The sequence below is a fragment of the Cuculus canorus genome, chromosome Z (genome assembly GCF_017976375.1).
Source record: "Cuculus canorus isolate bCucCan1 chromosome Z, bCucCan1.pri, whole genome shotgun sequence".
Classification (NCBI taxonomy): Eukaryota; Metazoa; Chordata; class Aves; order Cuculiformes; family Cuculidae; genus Cuculus; species Cuculus canorus.
Window position 1 is genome coordinate 66,936,768 of NC_071441.1, and position 16,040 is coordinate 66,952,807.

Here is a 16,040-nt window from a genome sequence, read left to right on the forward strand (position 1 = left end):
GGCATATTTTTGATAGGAAATCACATGTGCGCATTTGCTCCCCTAAGTTTAATGCACAGCTATGGGAAATGTATCAGTATCTGCCATAAATCTGTGGCAAATCAGCAGGATATAGGTAAACTAAATCATTTGATTATATAGTCACTGTCATTCAGTGTGCAAATGAGTCTGTATTTATACATACAGACATTACTTAAGTTTTGGCCCAAACTATTTTCTTAAAATATGTTCTAAACAAAGCAGGCTGTTCTTAGCCTCTCCTGCTTCCTGCCTGCGTAGCCTCTGTAGCTCTCATCTCTTGTATCTGTGTGCCTGAGGTCTCTTGATGATGATCTCTCGACTCTCATTCCTTGTTTTGTCCTTGTTAATAGCTTGGAGTAGAGCTCTTGGAGATAAAGAAGCATGAAATTTCAGGGAAATGAGAGTGGAACTCATTTGTCAGTAAGGCTCTTCATTCTGCTTTCATCACAGGAGAGATGTCAGGGATATTACACAGTAGCTTTTCCTTCGTTTAAGAAAATCCTGCCCTCCCAGGTTTGTTCTCCTCCCTGGACCACAGCCTGCTGCTCTCCTGCTAAGGTTAATGCAGACATTGAATGGGTGGCTGATCAGCTACCAAAAGTGCCCAGGGTCTCGAAGAAGGACCTGCCTGCAGGTGGGGGCTGTCGGGCCCCCTGGATTGGTGGAAGAAACGTGTTGGGCCAAAGGGACGACTCAAAACCCTGCATTTCCAGGTGGAGCATGCTGTGTCAGCAAGCCACTGTATCAGTATTTTAAACATTTTTTTGAGCTTCATCTTTGGGTTTCCCCAGCCAACCTGATGCAGGTTTATAGGGGTTTAATCTCTGAATGCTCTTATGGCTTCCTAGGATGCTTTATGCTTATGTTTTTCAAGAAGAGGCTCTATCCCACTATATTTAAAGTGAAGAGCCTATACCCTTTTCATTAGCATTTCAGTTAGATGGTGATGTTCACTGAAGACCTTCTGCAGGCTCATAGCCCCGCAGGTGTTTAATCTGGGAACAACACACTTTGACCTGAAGTAGCTATGTTATTGTTTTGTTAAGACAATTGAACTCTGCCAAAATGAAAGGCAGTATCCTTCATAAATGTCTCCTTTAATTAATTGCTCGTTCATGTGATGACTGCATCAAAACAGTCATCATGAATAAGCTTACAGTGCAGCAGTTCACAGTCCTCACAGGCTTTGAATCTGTTTGGTCCATGCTCTGTGCACTTCGACAGTTTTCATGTCCCTGGGGGAAGGACTTGGAAAGGCAAGTGGTGGGGAGGCCAGACTGTGCTGTGTTTCAGGCAGTCTCAGAAAAGGTTTAAATAGGTGAAGTGTTTCCCCAGCAGCTCCCTCTGGGTGTTATTTGTTCGTATAGGAAAGCAGCATTGCCAGGTGAGCGCTCTGAACACAGAATTTGTTCTGAAAGCTATAAAATGAGAGTCTGTCTGGTTTCTGCTTCTGGTCGATGCACGTTTGCCTTCAGAAATGTGCCAAAGACTGGAAACAGATCCTGAAGCATGAGGATGGAGTTGGTACAGGATTGGTAGGTCAGTTTTCATTTTGGTCTCCTAAGTAGGGTTGTCGGTGTATGATTCTTGTGCATGTAGATCGATAAATGTGTGAAGGGAACATCCACAGGGAGGGAGCAGGAGCACAGAGTGTGATTTAAAATGAGTAATGAGGTCTGTAAGCTCTGTGTCTGCTCACAGTGACATTTAATAAACCCAAAGTGGGGAGGAGCCGGCTGCTGGAGAAGTGTTTATTTTAAATTCTCCTTTATAAAATCTAAATGTTTCAGATGTGTATTGGCCTTTGTTTACTATATATGTACTTTAAAACCAGGTCTGCTTTTTATAACTGGACTATTAAAGTCTGAGGACATGGAACTGTGCAATGAGGGGAGGATTGCCAGGGAGCTCTTACTGGGCAGGTGAAATGGAGCAGTTTCATCATGACTTTGGTGGCTTTCTGCATGAAATGTAACTTATTTTGTTGTCTCTTGGGTAGGAGTCTCCTGAAGAGGATTTTTTGAAGTATCCGTCTACAAGTTTACCAGACTTGCTTAGCACTTGTTCAGTCCAAGACCCTCCCTCTTGCACTGACAATAAGGAAAATGAAGAGCCAGAAGAAGAAGAGGTGAAGGGAGTGAACATGTCTCCTGAAACACTGGTCGCTGTAAGTGTGGCTTTGGTGTGACGTTTTTACTCTCCCTTGATGCCCATTTGCATCTGTCACATTCTTCTACATCCTGACACGGAGCAGGTCCTTGGGACGGGACGATCCCACCCAGCCTCCCTTTGCATGGGAAATGGGTGAGATGCTGAAACGGTGATATCATCTACTGCAACATCTGCCATCTCTGCTACTGCGCTGCAGCAAAGCGGCAGCATGGAGAGCAGGAGCTCTTGTGTCCTCCAAGCTATGTGGCAATCATGGTTTTATTTTTCTGTCTGCCATTGGATTGTTTTCCACCCACTTCCACTGCTTTTGTTGGATGCAGTGCTTATGCAGTAACATGCTCTACTTTCTCCTCCTTTTGCAACTCAACTTCTTTAACAGTTTATGATCCACGTCTTCAAATTTTTATTTGCTCTGTTGAGGCCAGCAGACACTTTTAGAGGAGGGATATGAATTTCTGGCTGTGAACTGTAACTGCAGTTCTGACGAATAAATGCTGCTGGTTGATAATCTCACTTGCATTCCCTTCAGGACTGCATTAAGCAGAGAGTAAGTGGATTATTGTTATTTATTTGTAATGTAGCAGCTCTCTGAAAGTTCATTGGTGTCCTGGGCCTCTGTTGTATTGTACAGACAAAGAATAAAATTATGTTTTCTACTGTAAAGAACTTGCAGGCTGGTTTTCCGGCAGGAGAAAGCAGGTGGATTCACTTGAACTTAATTTTCTCTTCTTGCCTTTTTTCCCTTCTTTTCTGTGGCAAATATAATAAATCTCTTAAATCTCTGGATGACTCAGGCGTGGTACTGGTTTGGTGATTTGTTTTGATTTTGTATTCTTGTACTTTCTCTTTTCTCAGCAAAAGACTCCTCCCCAGGACTAGCTGGTGATGGTGTTCACTTCATGCCTGCCTGTTACCTTTAACTTTCTTTGAGTCTGTGCTTATAACAGTTCTCACTCTCACACATCGCTTTACAGTGACAAGTTGTGTTATTTCTGCACTGTTTTCTCCTCTATGTGCCAAGGTACCTTTTTGAGAGGAAAAGGGGGAAAACAAATAAATGAAGGATGCTTTACCAGCATGCTGATGACGGTGTAGTGTTTGTGTGCTAGCTTGAGTGGGCACCTAAGCATTCTTTTGGGTAGCAAGATATTTTAAATTCTTCTATATATCATGTTTCAAATTCTAGAAATTTTTCGCAAGGCTGTGGCTCAGCAACACTTAAATGTAAGAATCAATTTTGTCAAAACCTCATTATGTGTGCCTTAAGGATGCAACTCCCCAGCGTTCCAGTGATTCTTTTGGCACACTCTGGAAGTTGTTTGTTACTAATTTGATCCTGACTTACCAGCAAGGCTCTGCCTGTTTTTTCTCCAATTGCTTTTTTTTATCAGATGTGTCCTTTACAAATTAACATAATGCTAGGGAAAACTCATGGTATCTGAGGTGCATGCCACTGTGAACACCCAGACACATGAGCTTGCTCAACCCCTTCAGCACGGACAAGAGTTTGGAGCCTACCCTGATGTCTGTCCTAGTGCTGCTGTGGCTGGCAGTGGTGGTAGCCTGCCTATCTGGCACTGTCCTCTGATAGCAACAGCTCTGTGCTTTATCAGTGCATCATTGCAGGATGGAGGGGATATCACAGAACTCTTAGTATAACTAACATATGAGAAGAATAGTGAGAAGAATAAGATTCTCCTCCCTGCCCACCTTTTTCTCTGTTTCTTTCAATTTCTTTGGGGGAGGGAAGGGTATAATTTGGAGGGATGTAGTAATTCGTTGGTGACTCTCAGGATCTCTTCTTTCTTGCTTGAGCTGCACATGAAATCCTTCCTCTTCTAATCCAAATTGCAGGATATCTTTGCTTTCCTGATGTAATTGCTGTCTCAGCCTCTGGAGTACAGACAGGGCTCTCTGTAACCTGGGGTGGGCACTCCATACACTCCTTTGGCTCTGTGCGCAGCCTCATACATCCTCATGAGATCAGGACAGCCTGAGCTGAGCTAGGCTGTACAAATACTGTATGCCACCAGGCAGGACACAGGAAGGTAAATGTATGGAGAAGATAAACTTCACATGTGGCTTTTTTTCCATCTAATAAGATGAGAGGTTTTTTTCATACCAAAGCGTAGAAGCTGATTTCAAGGTCAGTATGAACATGAGGCACCATGTGATTTATATATATACGCAGATCATTGCAAAATTGCTTAGGAAATTACTGTTTTTTGCTCCCACTCTTGATGAGACATACGTGCCTTCTCTTTCTCTTTTATATATTCCATTATGTTTATACTGTAGATAAGGGAAGACAGTGTGACTGATGATTAAAGCAGGAACTAAGCTGACTGGTTTTAATCAGTGCAAATATACTTGTTTAAGACTTCCAGAGTAGGTGGTACTCAGGGTCTGGACCAGGTAACAGACTGTGGTCTCAGTTGAAGCATCAGACCTCTTAGGTTTGAAACAGGTTCTTGACCTAGCTCTGGCCAGGAGTTACCTTTCTCACCAAAAGTTTCTCACCTCTGACAAGAGGTTAATAAATTTGCTTGTTTAATATGCAGGGCTTTCTAGAGACTTAAGGAGATGCTGTGAGTTGCTGAGTGGTTAGGTAACAACAAGTAATTAAGAGTGATTTATTGTCAGCTGAGGCTTCACTGTCCCTTTTCTGACCAGCATAATGTGTCTAATTATTGAACAAGTGTAGAAGGCACTACATAGCTTGCAGGAGTTCCTAGGGCTGTCTGAGGTCTTATTTGTTTTACTTCACTGTGAATATATTTCAGTGCTGAGTATCCAGAACCATTATTTATAGACCTGATGGACTGGCTCTTAATGCCTTAGCACCTGATTGCTTGAAGGCTGAACCACACTGAAAAAATAATCACTTGGAACTAAGGTATATATCAGATCTCCATCCTTGTAATTACTCAGAACTCAGCTGGACGAGGCTCTGAGCAACCATTGCCTTTGCTTTGAGGTGGGGGCTGGAACAAGGACCTCCGAAGGTCCCTTCCAACCTGGCATGCTCTACAGTTCTGTGAAAAATAAATAATAAAAAAAATAAATAGATCTCTTTTCTAGGGAATTGATGTTAAAAATTTTCTCTGTGAGGAAGTTCTTTGAGACTCTTAAGTTCTGCTCCAGTGTTTCCAGACAGGGAAATATAATCTGAGCTAATCAGCTTCCCCAAGACACAGCAGAAGAATTTAGTGACACTTGAGAACTGTAATTTAAGAGAAATGTCACTTATAAGTCTTACTTGAAAGTCCACGTGTTGTGTTTCATTAATAAAAATTACGTAATACAATTTAATTGGAGCTGTGTTTTTACACAGTCTCCTTAAGTAAAGCCTTATTTAACATGAAACATCTCTTAAAGTTCCAAGTTAAATAAAACTTGTGCTGCCAGGCAGAAGAAGGATTACGTTAATATCCTTAAAGTGCATTTCTTATAGACCTAGTTTGGCCAAAATGCTCCTTACCTTCAGAGATGAAATACTGGGCCGTAGAGTTGTATTGTGTTAAGTTGTCTGAAGGCACTTTGGGGATTTTAAACTACTCCACCGAAATCTGTATTTTGCCTTTTGCAGTTGACATTACAATTCTAAAATGTAATTGTTTATGTCCAAGTGGAAGAGGATATGATATGATAGTATTTGCCTTTGACAATTTATATTTAATTCTAGTTCACTTTTTCTAGCATTTCTGTCTGAAATTGAATCTGTCATTGTATTGCTGGCTGGCAGAGCAACCTTGGAAATGAACTCTAAAGAGAAGACAGATCTGCCAAGAATTTGCAAAGTATCTGATTAATTTGCAGCTTTTGGGGTCCCCAGACAAAGGCATGTACCATTCTTAGTTACTTCGATGTTTTTTGCCTTTGTTTCTGCTGATGCTATGCTGTTCGATATATGATGATCCGAGTGATTTATTTTTGAAGTACTTTAACTTCAGTGACCAGCTTCATACTAAAGGCCTGAAACACCAAAAAGTTACTAAGCACAAGAACAGGATGTCAGCCTCAGCAGGTTTGGATCTGTAGTTGCTGGAGGCAGGGAGCAGAGCCTGGGGATTGTTCCTCTGTATTTTGCTTTATCTCGTGCTCTCCCTTGGGTATCTGCTTCTCGTGATGCTGGAGGCAAGGACCCTGAGTCAAGTCTATTCCATGCAGACAGAATTATACAAAAGAGGATTTTTCTTTTGGTTAAGCAAAGGAGGTCACCACTATCTCTACCTGTTGTGGGGGGAAACTGGAGAGGGAGGCAATTTGCCTCCCTGTCTCCACGCATTATGTAGGTGAACCCCAGGGAACAACCTCTGGCAGCATCCCGACCTGTGTGAGCCCCTGCTGTGGGGCAATGAAAGCTTTTTGCTCTTGTTCAGTCGTTTTTCATTGACCTGATGATGTGTACCTTCATATGAGCTGTCAGCATGTTGCATGCAGAGATGGCTGTGACCGGCCAAGGTCTTGATCCTCCTGCAAGTAACAGAAACAGGATGTCTCTGGTTAAAGGTTTCTTGCGTGAACTGTGCTTCCTTATCCCTGCCAAAACCCGCTTGTGTTTTTTGCAAGGCATACAACTGGAAGTGGATAAATAACCCTGTTCTGCAAATAGGCAGAAATGCCTTCGTTTATCTCTCTTATTTTTATATTTTATCTGAGCCATAGGACTGCTTAGTTACTTTCTGTTGTGTGCCTTTCAGTCTTGCCGAATACATATGTAATTACCTGTAGCCATTGCAAGCATAATAAGGAAGAGGATAATAATACCATAAGTTTAAAAACACTCTTGGGGTCAAAAGTTTTTCTGGAAACACTGGGAGGGAATTTCAGAGAAAGCATTAGCACTCAGAAGGAACAGGAAGCATAACTCAACAATTAAATGTGTGTAGAGTGTGGGGAGGGACCCTTATTACTCTCAGGACTTGAGTGGTTGTTCCCATTAGGACACTGCAGTTTTGGAAGAGGTTTCTAAAACATGACTCGCTCCTCAAACAACACTGCATGGCTGGAAAAGTGAGGAAGAGCTTTTGCTGTCAGAAATCTGCTTTTGCACTGAACCGCTTTGCTTGGCAGGTGAGGAAGGTGAAAAGCATGCTGTGAAACTGCTTTCTCCAGCCCTTGTCCTGGAGAAAGGTTTAAAAACTCCTTTCCTCTTCATGGTGAGAGCTGGCAGTGTTTGCGGATCCTGCCTTGTGCTATATGACCCTTGGAAGGGGCAAGCGAGATCCAGGTAGCAACGGTACCCTCGCATGGTTTGGAGCTGCAGCTTGGCTGTAAGTGCTGCATGTGTTAAGAGTCTGGCAGCACTGTAACTTTCCAAGATACGGTCTCGTCCAGCATGATCGTGGGTCTGTGACAGTGCAGTGAGTGTCACTCATGCTATAGCTAAGCAGACGCACTGGATCTTACAGTGACTGCAGAGGAGTGAAGGAATGCCATGTTTTTTAGAGTAAAGGTAGCTAGGAATTTGGCAAGAGAAAATGCCAAAACATATGGAGACCAAGTCTTGTTCACCGAATGTGGCTCTTTTTCATGTGTTGTTTGAAAAAGCTGTATCACATTAAAATAAGCAATTGCAATTTGTTTTGTTGCCAGAGGGATGTTTCAGTGATGCGCTGATGGTGGTGATGTGACACTGTTAAGGACTTGGGAAGGTGTGGGCACAGATTGCGTGAATTTGAAGAGGTGCAAGGCCTCCAGGGAGGCAATGTCACTGGATTACTATTTTTCACATGTTCTAAAATTCACCTGTCAAGGAGACTTTAATGTGAATGTGTTCTTCAGGTCAGGAGGGAGTTCCTCAGCAGCAGTCGCATCCTTCCCTGCACACGGCTCCCAGGCCTTCTGGGCCACTTTCTACTGCCCCTGTGTTAAAGACAAGCCCAGTGAAATCTGTTTCACCAAGAGACCAAGGGTTCCCTGTAGACGTGATGTGGGCTACAAGCTGCAAAATATCTCCTGTGGCTTGGGCTGGTAGAAGATAACCTTTTTCACTTGACCGTAAATATCAGTGTAGACAATGCCCAGAGTTATAATTTTTGTTCTTCCATGTGATACATTTGAAAGCCAAGTCAGCAGAGTAATAAGAACACAAGATTATCTACAGTACAGGTTCTGCATGGTCTTTGTTTTTGTGAATGAAGCTTTTTCCCATAAAGCAACAGATACAGTACAGCCTGTCTCTCCTTTGGCTGTTTGGATAACTGCCCAGTTTTGAAGGAGATTAACTGCCTTTAACAAGCTAAAAATAACCCCCTCATGGCCCTGGAACAAGAGAGATGCTGTCACAGCCATGCGGTTCACATACATTAACAGAAGGATGGTGCCGACTGCAGGATTTGAGAGACAGCATGAATTTCGTATCATCACATCTGCAGTTTGTTTATCTGTGAATTCTTGAGCGTGTACACAGTCCTGTCTCAGTTGGCCTCAGTTAAAACTCATTTGAGATGTGCTGGGCTTGAATAAATGCAGCCTATGTAACGTATGAGGCTTCAGGTCTTTGATTCAGGTATGAGAGACTCATAATGCTTATGTATTCCGTATCCTTTCATGTACTTACGATAATATAAAACATGGTTTTGGACCTGAAATCCAAAGCTGTCCACCAGCTGTGTCATGGGAGAACTCTCTGCAGCTGTGGGTTGACTTTGGTTTTGGAGACATCTTGTTTCATTCTCAGAAGAGTTGTTTATTTTGAGGATTGTTTATTACTTGCTTTGTACCTCCCTGTGGGTAAAGAGGTAGTCGCTTAGAAAACAAAACCAGAAGCAATTTAGTATTTGTTGTGATGCATAGACCTCGGATTTGTGCAAAGCTATAAGCTGAGCATTTATTAAAGAAAATAGCAGAGGAGCTGAACCAGCTTTCACTCAACTTGAGTCTGGCGTTTGTCGTCTCTGTTTACCAGGACCCGTCTTCTGGGACCTGTCTTGCAGCACATGGAGACATCTCGTGGGCAACGAATAAACTGCATGGGAAGCTGTCAAGCTTTTCTGATTTTGAAGGGGGGGGAGGATGAAGCATAAAAAAAAGGAAACAGAAGTGATCTGCTTGTGTACCATTTCAGAAATGCGTGCACTAGATTTCCTTTAGCTTCCTTTAGAAGCTGTTTCTAGTGCAAATCATAATGTATTGCATAGGAAGGGTAATCTGATCCAAAAGGGACTGGGAGCATCTTACCATCTAGAATCACAGAATCATAGAATAGTTGGGGTTGGAAGGGACCTTAAAGATCATCTAGTTCCAACCCCCCCTGCCATGGGCAGGGACATCCCACTGGATCAGGCTGCCCAAGGCTCCGTCCAACTTGGTCTTGAACACCTCCAGGGATGGGGCAGCTACTCACCACTCTCATAGTAAAGAAATTCTTCCTGATGTCCAGTCTAAATCTGCCCCTCTCCAGTTTATACCCATTCCCTCTTGTCCTATCACCGGAAGCCTTTATGAACAGCCCTTCCCCAGCTTTTTTGTAGCCCCTTCAGGTACCAGGAGGTCGCTATAAGATCTCCTCTGAACCTTCTCTTCTCCAGGCTGAACAAGCCCAACTTTCTCAGCCTGTCATCGTATGGGAGGTGCTCCAGCCCTCTGATCATCTTTGTAGCTCTCCTCTGGACCCATACAAACATTTCCATATCTTTCCAAGGCATGTGTTGTCTGTGATATCGGTTTCTAAGATGAGAGCAACTGAGCTCTGCCATAGTGCCAGTCTGTTTGCCTGAGAGTTCCTGGGCAGGTATTGCTGCTGGCTCTTCGTTGGTGAGTGCTGGGTTGTGTTTCACATGCAGGTTTGTGTGTGACTACTCTATAGACCTGGGGGTAAAAAGCAATAAAGTGAAACCATTAGGATTATATACCTCCTGAAGCTGAGAGTAGAGCCTTTTCTAGCAGCTGCTGTGTTACTGTGACGGCTTAGGGTGGCTTTTGAGAGTGGGCCTTTGGGAGAGTGACAGACCAGGCATTCTTGGAGACCACTTTAAAGGCTTTTTGTTTTGTTTATTTGGCATTTCCACCTATTCAGAAAATAGGGCAGCTCCAGTTCTTGGCTCTTTACCAGACTTCCTGATCTCGTTGCTGCACATGAACTGAGAGTTTTCCAACACTTTCTGTATAATTCGGTAATGGAAGCCTCAGGTTCCCGTCCCCTTTCCCCCGGGTAGGAGGAAGCACAGGCTGCACCGGCTGCTGCTGACATGGGTAATTCTCAGATGAGGTGCTGGGGAAGGTGGCTGGTGCTTTGTTTCACCAGTCGTGTTAAATATAGCCCAAATCTGAGCCCTCCTGAAACCTCAATAGTGGAACCTGCCCTGCCTAATGTGCAGGGCAGCTGTCTGCCCTAGCAGCTTCATGCTGGGGTGAAACTAGGGCACCGGGTTTTTCTAAGGTGCCAGTTAAGGCATTGAATTAGTGCCGACATGGAGGTGGCATTCCTCCCCTTTTCCTCCATCCCTGGATCCACCTGGATTTGTGTCGTGACAGAGGGTTGTGGCAGTGCAGTACCCTTTGAAGGACAGTGTCCCAAAGCTTGCTCCAGAAACAACTATATCTGGATTTAATTTGGACTGGTTGTGAACCCTGTGTTCAGCTGAGTGTGCTACTTTTATATTGGGAGGTGCTGTGGCTTGCAAAGGTTTCCTTAGGTGCTGCAGTCCCTGGTGGTCTGCACCCAGTCCCTGCCCCTGCAGCCAGTCCTGGCTCATCCAGCCCTTTCTAGCAAAGGCGGCTTTGTACATGCCCTAAAACAAAGCAGTAAGCCATGGAAAACTCATGGCTGGTGAAGATTAGGGAAATCAGTGTCCTCTGCATCATTTGCAGTGTTAATTCCAGTAAATTATAGTGCTCCACTTCGTAATTTATCTGGGAGATGGATTCAATTAAACTGAAAAAGAGCTAATTTAAAAGTGAAGGAATTTTACCTTTTTACAAGGTGAAGGGGCCTGTGGAGCACCCTGCCTACCACATTTAAGGCTTAAAGCATGCTGTGCCCCAGAAAACAATAAATAATTACTGGAACGACTAGAATAATAATAGAGCGTCAAAGAAATTCTCCAAAATTTTTGGAAAGGCTAAAGCGTCTAAGGCTTCAGCTAGTCTTGAGGGACAAGGAAGAACGACTTGGTGCAGGGATGAGGTGAAGCCAAGGTGTTTTGCTCCATTCTGTGAAGGGGCTGGTGCTCTCTGCTCTCGGCGACTTCTTAGGTTCATCCTGCTAGCTGCCCTATAGACAGCAGTGCTGCGTTTTTTCATGGTTAAATATGTTTGGGGTGGTGCTGCTTAAGGAAAAACTATCCTGGCTATGTCAGGACCAAAGAAGATGAGGAATTATCCCGTGGAGCTTGTGCAGGGTTGCCGTCTGCAGGGGCAGAGCCATTCCTCTTTCATATTTCTGTTTTAAAGAGGAGCAGTGGACTTGCTGGAAGACTTGCTTTCCCAGTGCAGGTAGGGGTGAATTTGGCGTATCGCAGATGGCTCGGTCTAATTCTCACTGTTTCATTCCCAAACTATCAGGTTAAACTTGTCTATATGCTGCTGGTGCTTCTCAGCAGAGAAAGCCATCAGGCTGTGCCATGGGGAGTCGAACGTGCTCACTGATGGAAAAGACGGCAGCTCAGAAGCTCTGCAGTGGTAGCAGTAAAGCAGTTTGCTTATTAAATTGTATCATCCTCTGTGTGCCGCGTTGTTTCTGTAGATCTGTGACAATTGCCAAGCTGTTTGCACTTAAACAATGCAGACTCTCATAATTCTGCTCCTCATTTTGCCTAATTAAGGGCCTGGTCATGCTGGAGCTTTGCCCGAGCTAGGACTCAGGGGCAGTTGTTCATTCTGGTGCGGTGCCAGGACCACGTGTCCCTGATAGCGCTGTTTCCTTTGAAATCAATTGAGATGTCACCATTGCTTGATCCCAGAGCTACTTAATGAACTGGCAAAATGGGCTCTATTTTTAGATCTTACTTGAAACTACTGTGCGTGTTAAAGCTCTTCTTGTCCTTAAGACTGAGATAGTATTGGGCAGGACTTATTGGTTTAGTTTAATAAGAGGCATACAGAACTGAAATAATAAGCTCCGTTTCCTTGAAAGTGAGGAAAATTAAAATGGCATGGTTATATGTGGGCAGCCGCCTCAAGACGGTAAAGCGATACATTCACATGTGGCCAGAAGGATAAGGTGGAGCTGAGTTTTTCTTCATGTCTAAGTTACAGCAGAGCCAAAGATTACAGACAGGCGACTTCTGGGAGTTCTTGCACGCTTTGTGGATTGGATTTCTAAGTGTTTTCTGAGTAGGATAAAACTCCTTGAGGTTTATTAGACAAGCTTGAAAACTTAAAGAATATCTGCTTCATTGTGAATGCTAGAGTGTCTTCCCCTACATGCTTAAAATCAGTGTCAAGAAAGTATTTTTGCTAAAATAAGAAATAAACAGAGATATAGGTAGTTTAGATGTTTTTACTTCTTACTGTAGTCTGAAGCCAAGTTGGATAAAATGTGTTTTCAGGAGGCCATTGAGAATGTCTTGAGGCTTTCCCTAGCACTGATGTTCATTCACACATGCCCCTTCTGTGGATCATATGAGAGATTTGAGGGTTTTCTCTCTGTAGGCTCACAGCCTCCGGGATTGTACAGCAATGACAGGGAGGGATGGAGTGTGCGGTTTTAATGCAAGTGGCAATTGTCTCTTATTTTCCCTCTCATCCTGTTCTGTATGTAAATGCAGAGTGCATCTGTACATGCTTGTGTTATACAGTCAGAATAAATAAAAGCAAAAAAGCTTCAAACTAAACCCTGTGTGATAGAAACGCAAGATGTACTGAATGGATCAATCTTGAGTCCAGGCTCAGTGTGGAAATGGGCTGTGGCAGTAGTGATTTCAGCATCTCTCTGTATGCCACTGCGGACTAACCTGTTTTTTCTTTCCCATGCTCTGAGCTGGAGAAAGCAGTCCACCTTTGGAGTGGGAATTGTGTGGTCTTGTCAGGTGTGACTGCCCATGTCCATGCACTGCAAAGAAACGAAATAGCTCTGCTGCTTTGGACACAAGCTGGGTTGTGCTAAGCTCCAGAAAAGAGGGGTTGGAATCATCTCTGTCTGTTAGGACAATTAAGCAGGACACCAGCAGAACTGCCTACCTCAGTTAGGTATCTCCCCTTGTTCTCCATCTCTGTGCTTGAACTGTTTCTCCACCACAGAACTAACATTTTTTTGGAGTACTGATTGAGTTTTGCACCTTTAAAACCACACACTCTGTGATTTTTGTGTGTTTGTGCAACTGATTTCTACTTTTCTAGGAGGAAGCCATTCTCACTTATAAAAAGTATTTTTGCTTATATGATAAATTCCAGCATAACTTTGTGTGATCCACAGAGTTCTGACTCGTTTATAAACAATTTTGCTGTCTTCTGGGTGTGCTCTCAGGTTGATCATGAGGAGAGTTGGTGATACTTTGGAATGTGGCCTAGTTCCTGGTTATTTGGGTCTCATGGGTGGGTTTTTTGATTTGATTTCTTACATCTTGTCTAAAATCCGTGCCCAAGTTGTAAGCGCCAGTTTTCTCAAACTGATGTAGTTATTTTCTTCTTTAGATAAGTCCTATTACCTGGAGCTACAGAGCATTCAGTACTGGAAGTAGACTCTGAAGTAGTTGCTGCAATGTCTTGAAAAAACAACAAGAACTAGATAGGGTGTGCAAACTCTATGTAAACAATGTGTAGCTGTTTATGTTGAAGGAGGAGGAATTAAAAACCAGTTTGCATTCCAGCTGCCTGTTATCTGCCATTTTTGTCATTTCCTGAAGTTTTTGCCAACTGAACTGAAATCGCAAAGTCTAAACTCTGTGCAAAAAAAAACTCAGCTTTCTTGTTGGGGATAAAGAGGGACTGGGGGATGGGAGAAAGATTCTTGGGAAACCCCTGCTGTTTGGAAGCTTGAATAGTGGAAGCAGAAATTATTTTAACAGTTAAGAGTGTTTAGTCAGGTAGGATTTCTTTTTTCAAACTGACTTCGAGCAGTTTATGTAGTACGTTAAAAGTATAATGCAACCAGTAAGTGATTGTGTTTGAGTTTTGTTGTACTTGCCATGAGCTGTCTGAAATTGTGCAGAGGATGCGTGTTGAGTGATGGGACGAGAAGGTAAAAGAATTAGTGTATTCATGGGGCGTGTGTTGAGGACTGCTGTGTAGTGGCATATCTAGGAAAATATGACTTCTGTAGCTCAGTAAAGGAAGCACTGAGAGGAGAAGGGAGTCCCGGAGTCTTCCACAGTGCATGGGTTGAGAAGAACCTTTGCGGGTTTTGCACTTTGGCAGCTCTGCTCATCCCTGACCACATGGGAGCAGGACACAGCGTGTGGCTGTGCTGCTGTACCTTGTCACCTTGTGTTGTCATCTGCATCTCAGGCAAAAAGGGTGGGTAAGCAGACTCCTCCTGTCTCCATGCATTTACTCAGGGTGCCGGGGTTGTGGTTCCACATGTAAATTAAAGTTCAGTGTTCTGAGGCTTTTAATTAAGTGTTTAGCTGTATCACGTTTGTAACTTTACGTCGAATTTGGTTTTCATCCATTATGCCTCTATATACTAACAATAAAATAACACTTTTTTAAAGCGCTTTTCTCTGTAAAGATGTGATGTCTCTGGAAGCTTGCTGAGCTGAGAAAACTGCAGTAAAAGCTAGGTTAAAATTGTTAAAGTGCATGTTGGAAGCACCTGAATGAGGTACTGTGGATACTGGAGGCACTCTGGGTGCATTAGTGTGATTCACTGCAGAGGATCCCTGGCTGTATTGAGCTACAGGTGTACCCATTGGTAAGATCTGCAATAATGTCCGAAGGCATTGCTGAAAATTAATTACGTAAATGTGTGCTAGCTTAATACAATGACATGTTTTGGATAAAAAGGTTGATGCCCAGTGGAATTTTTGTCCCTTAGAAAAAATGAGAGGAGTTCCGTCAGTGTCTCTGGTTTACAAGTAAATAAGTTGTGGTTGCTTGTGTTTTAAACTTTTTTAGGTGATGGAGACAGAGAAGTCTCAAGATCCGGCTTGTGCAGAAGTGTCCAAAGGAAACAACCAGAGTCCTACTCTGGCAAGTGGAATATTGAAATACAGAAGTCGGTCCCAAGGTAAAACTACTTTGATTAAAGATAGCAATAGAAGGATTTTTATTTTGTGTATTTACTTTAGCTTTCTAAATGTGAGATAGATTTTCTTTCCTTTGGGGATCATATTAATTTAATTTGGAAGGAAAATCCCAGCTGTAAGATGTTTGCATTCAGCCTCCGGAGTTGAACTATTGTATGGACAGAAAGATTAAGCAAAATTTTGGATGCTTGTTTTTTTTTGTTGGTTTTGTTTTGGGTTGTTTTGTTATTGTTTTTCTTTCCCTTCTCGTGCACTCTTTTCTTAACGTTTAAATTCCCTATACAATTTGGCATGCTTTAATACTGAGGTGAGGAACATGTGTCAACATGCCATCACCAAATACCTATCATGAAGAATACTCCCCAAAGATTTTATTGCTTTGTCCTAAAGTGTGTGCAGAACTGGATCATTCTCATCCGTAGTACTTTACAGGTCTCCCTCTTATGTTTACTTTAATTTCTGTATTTTTGCATGCTCCACGGACCTTTTGTGCCTGTAGCTCCTGTGGCTGTGTGTTGGTAGCTCTCCAAGGATCCAGCCCTGTTTCCCATGAATGTCGATGCCCCTGGGTTGTGGGTGAGCCTGGAGCATCCACAAGCCTGGTTGCAAGCCTGGGCTGTGCACAGGAGGAGAAGCTGCATTCAGAGATGGGCAGAAAATACAGAAATATAATTCTTCTCCTGGAAGAAGAGAGGGAGAGGTGATGGAAAAGGG

At 43.2% G+C, this 16,040-nt stretch overlaps 1 protein-coding gene across 4 annotated transcripts in view; it reads left to right on the top strand.

Moving 5' to 3' along the window:
- The window catches only part of PDZD2 (PDZ domain containing 2), a 213,479-nt gene that overhangs the window by 155,992 nt on the left and 41,447 nt on the right, over positions 1–16,040 (top strand). For 3 of the 4 annotated variants that reach the window (XM_054055048.1, XM_054055047.1, XM_054055049.1), the window contains 2 exons: positions 2,021–2,188; positions 15,196–15,307. In XM_054055048.1, coding sequence (XP_053911023.1) covers positions 2,021–2,188; positions 15,196–15,307 — 280 coding nt within the window. The remainder of the gene's footprint in view (positions 1–2,020; positions 2,189–15,195; positions 15,308–16,040) is intronic. The other variant, XM_054055050.1, reaches the window with a different exon arrangement.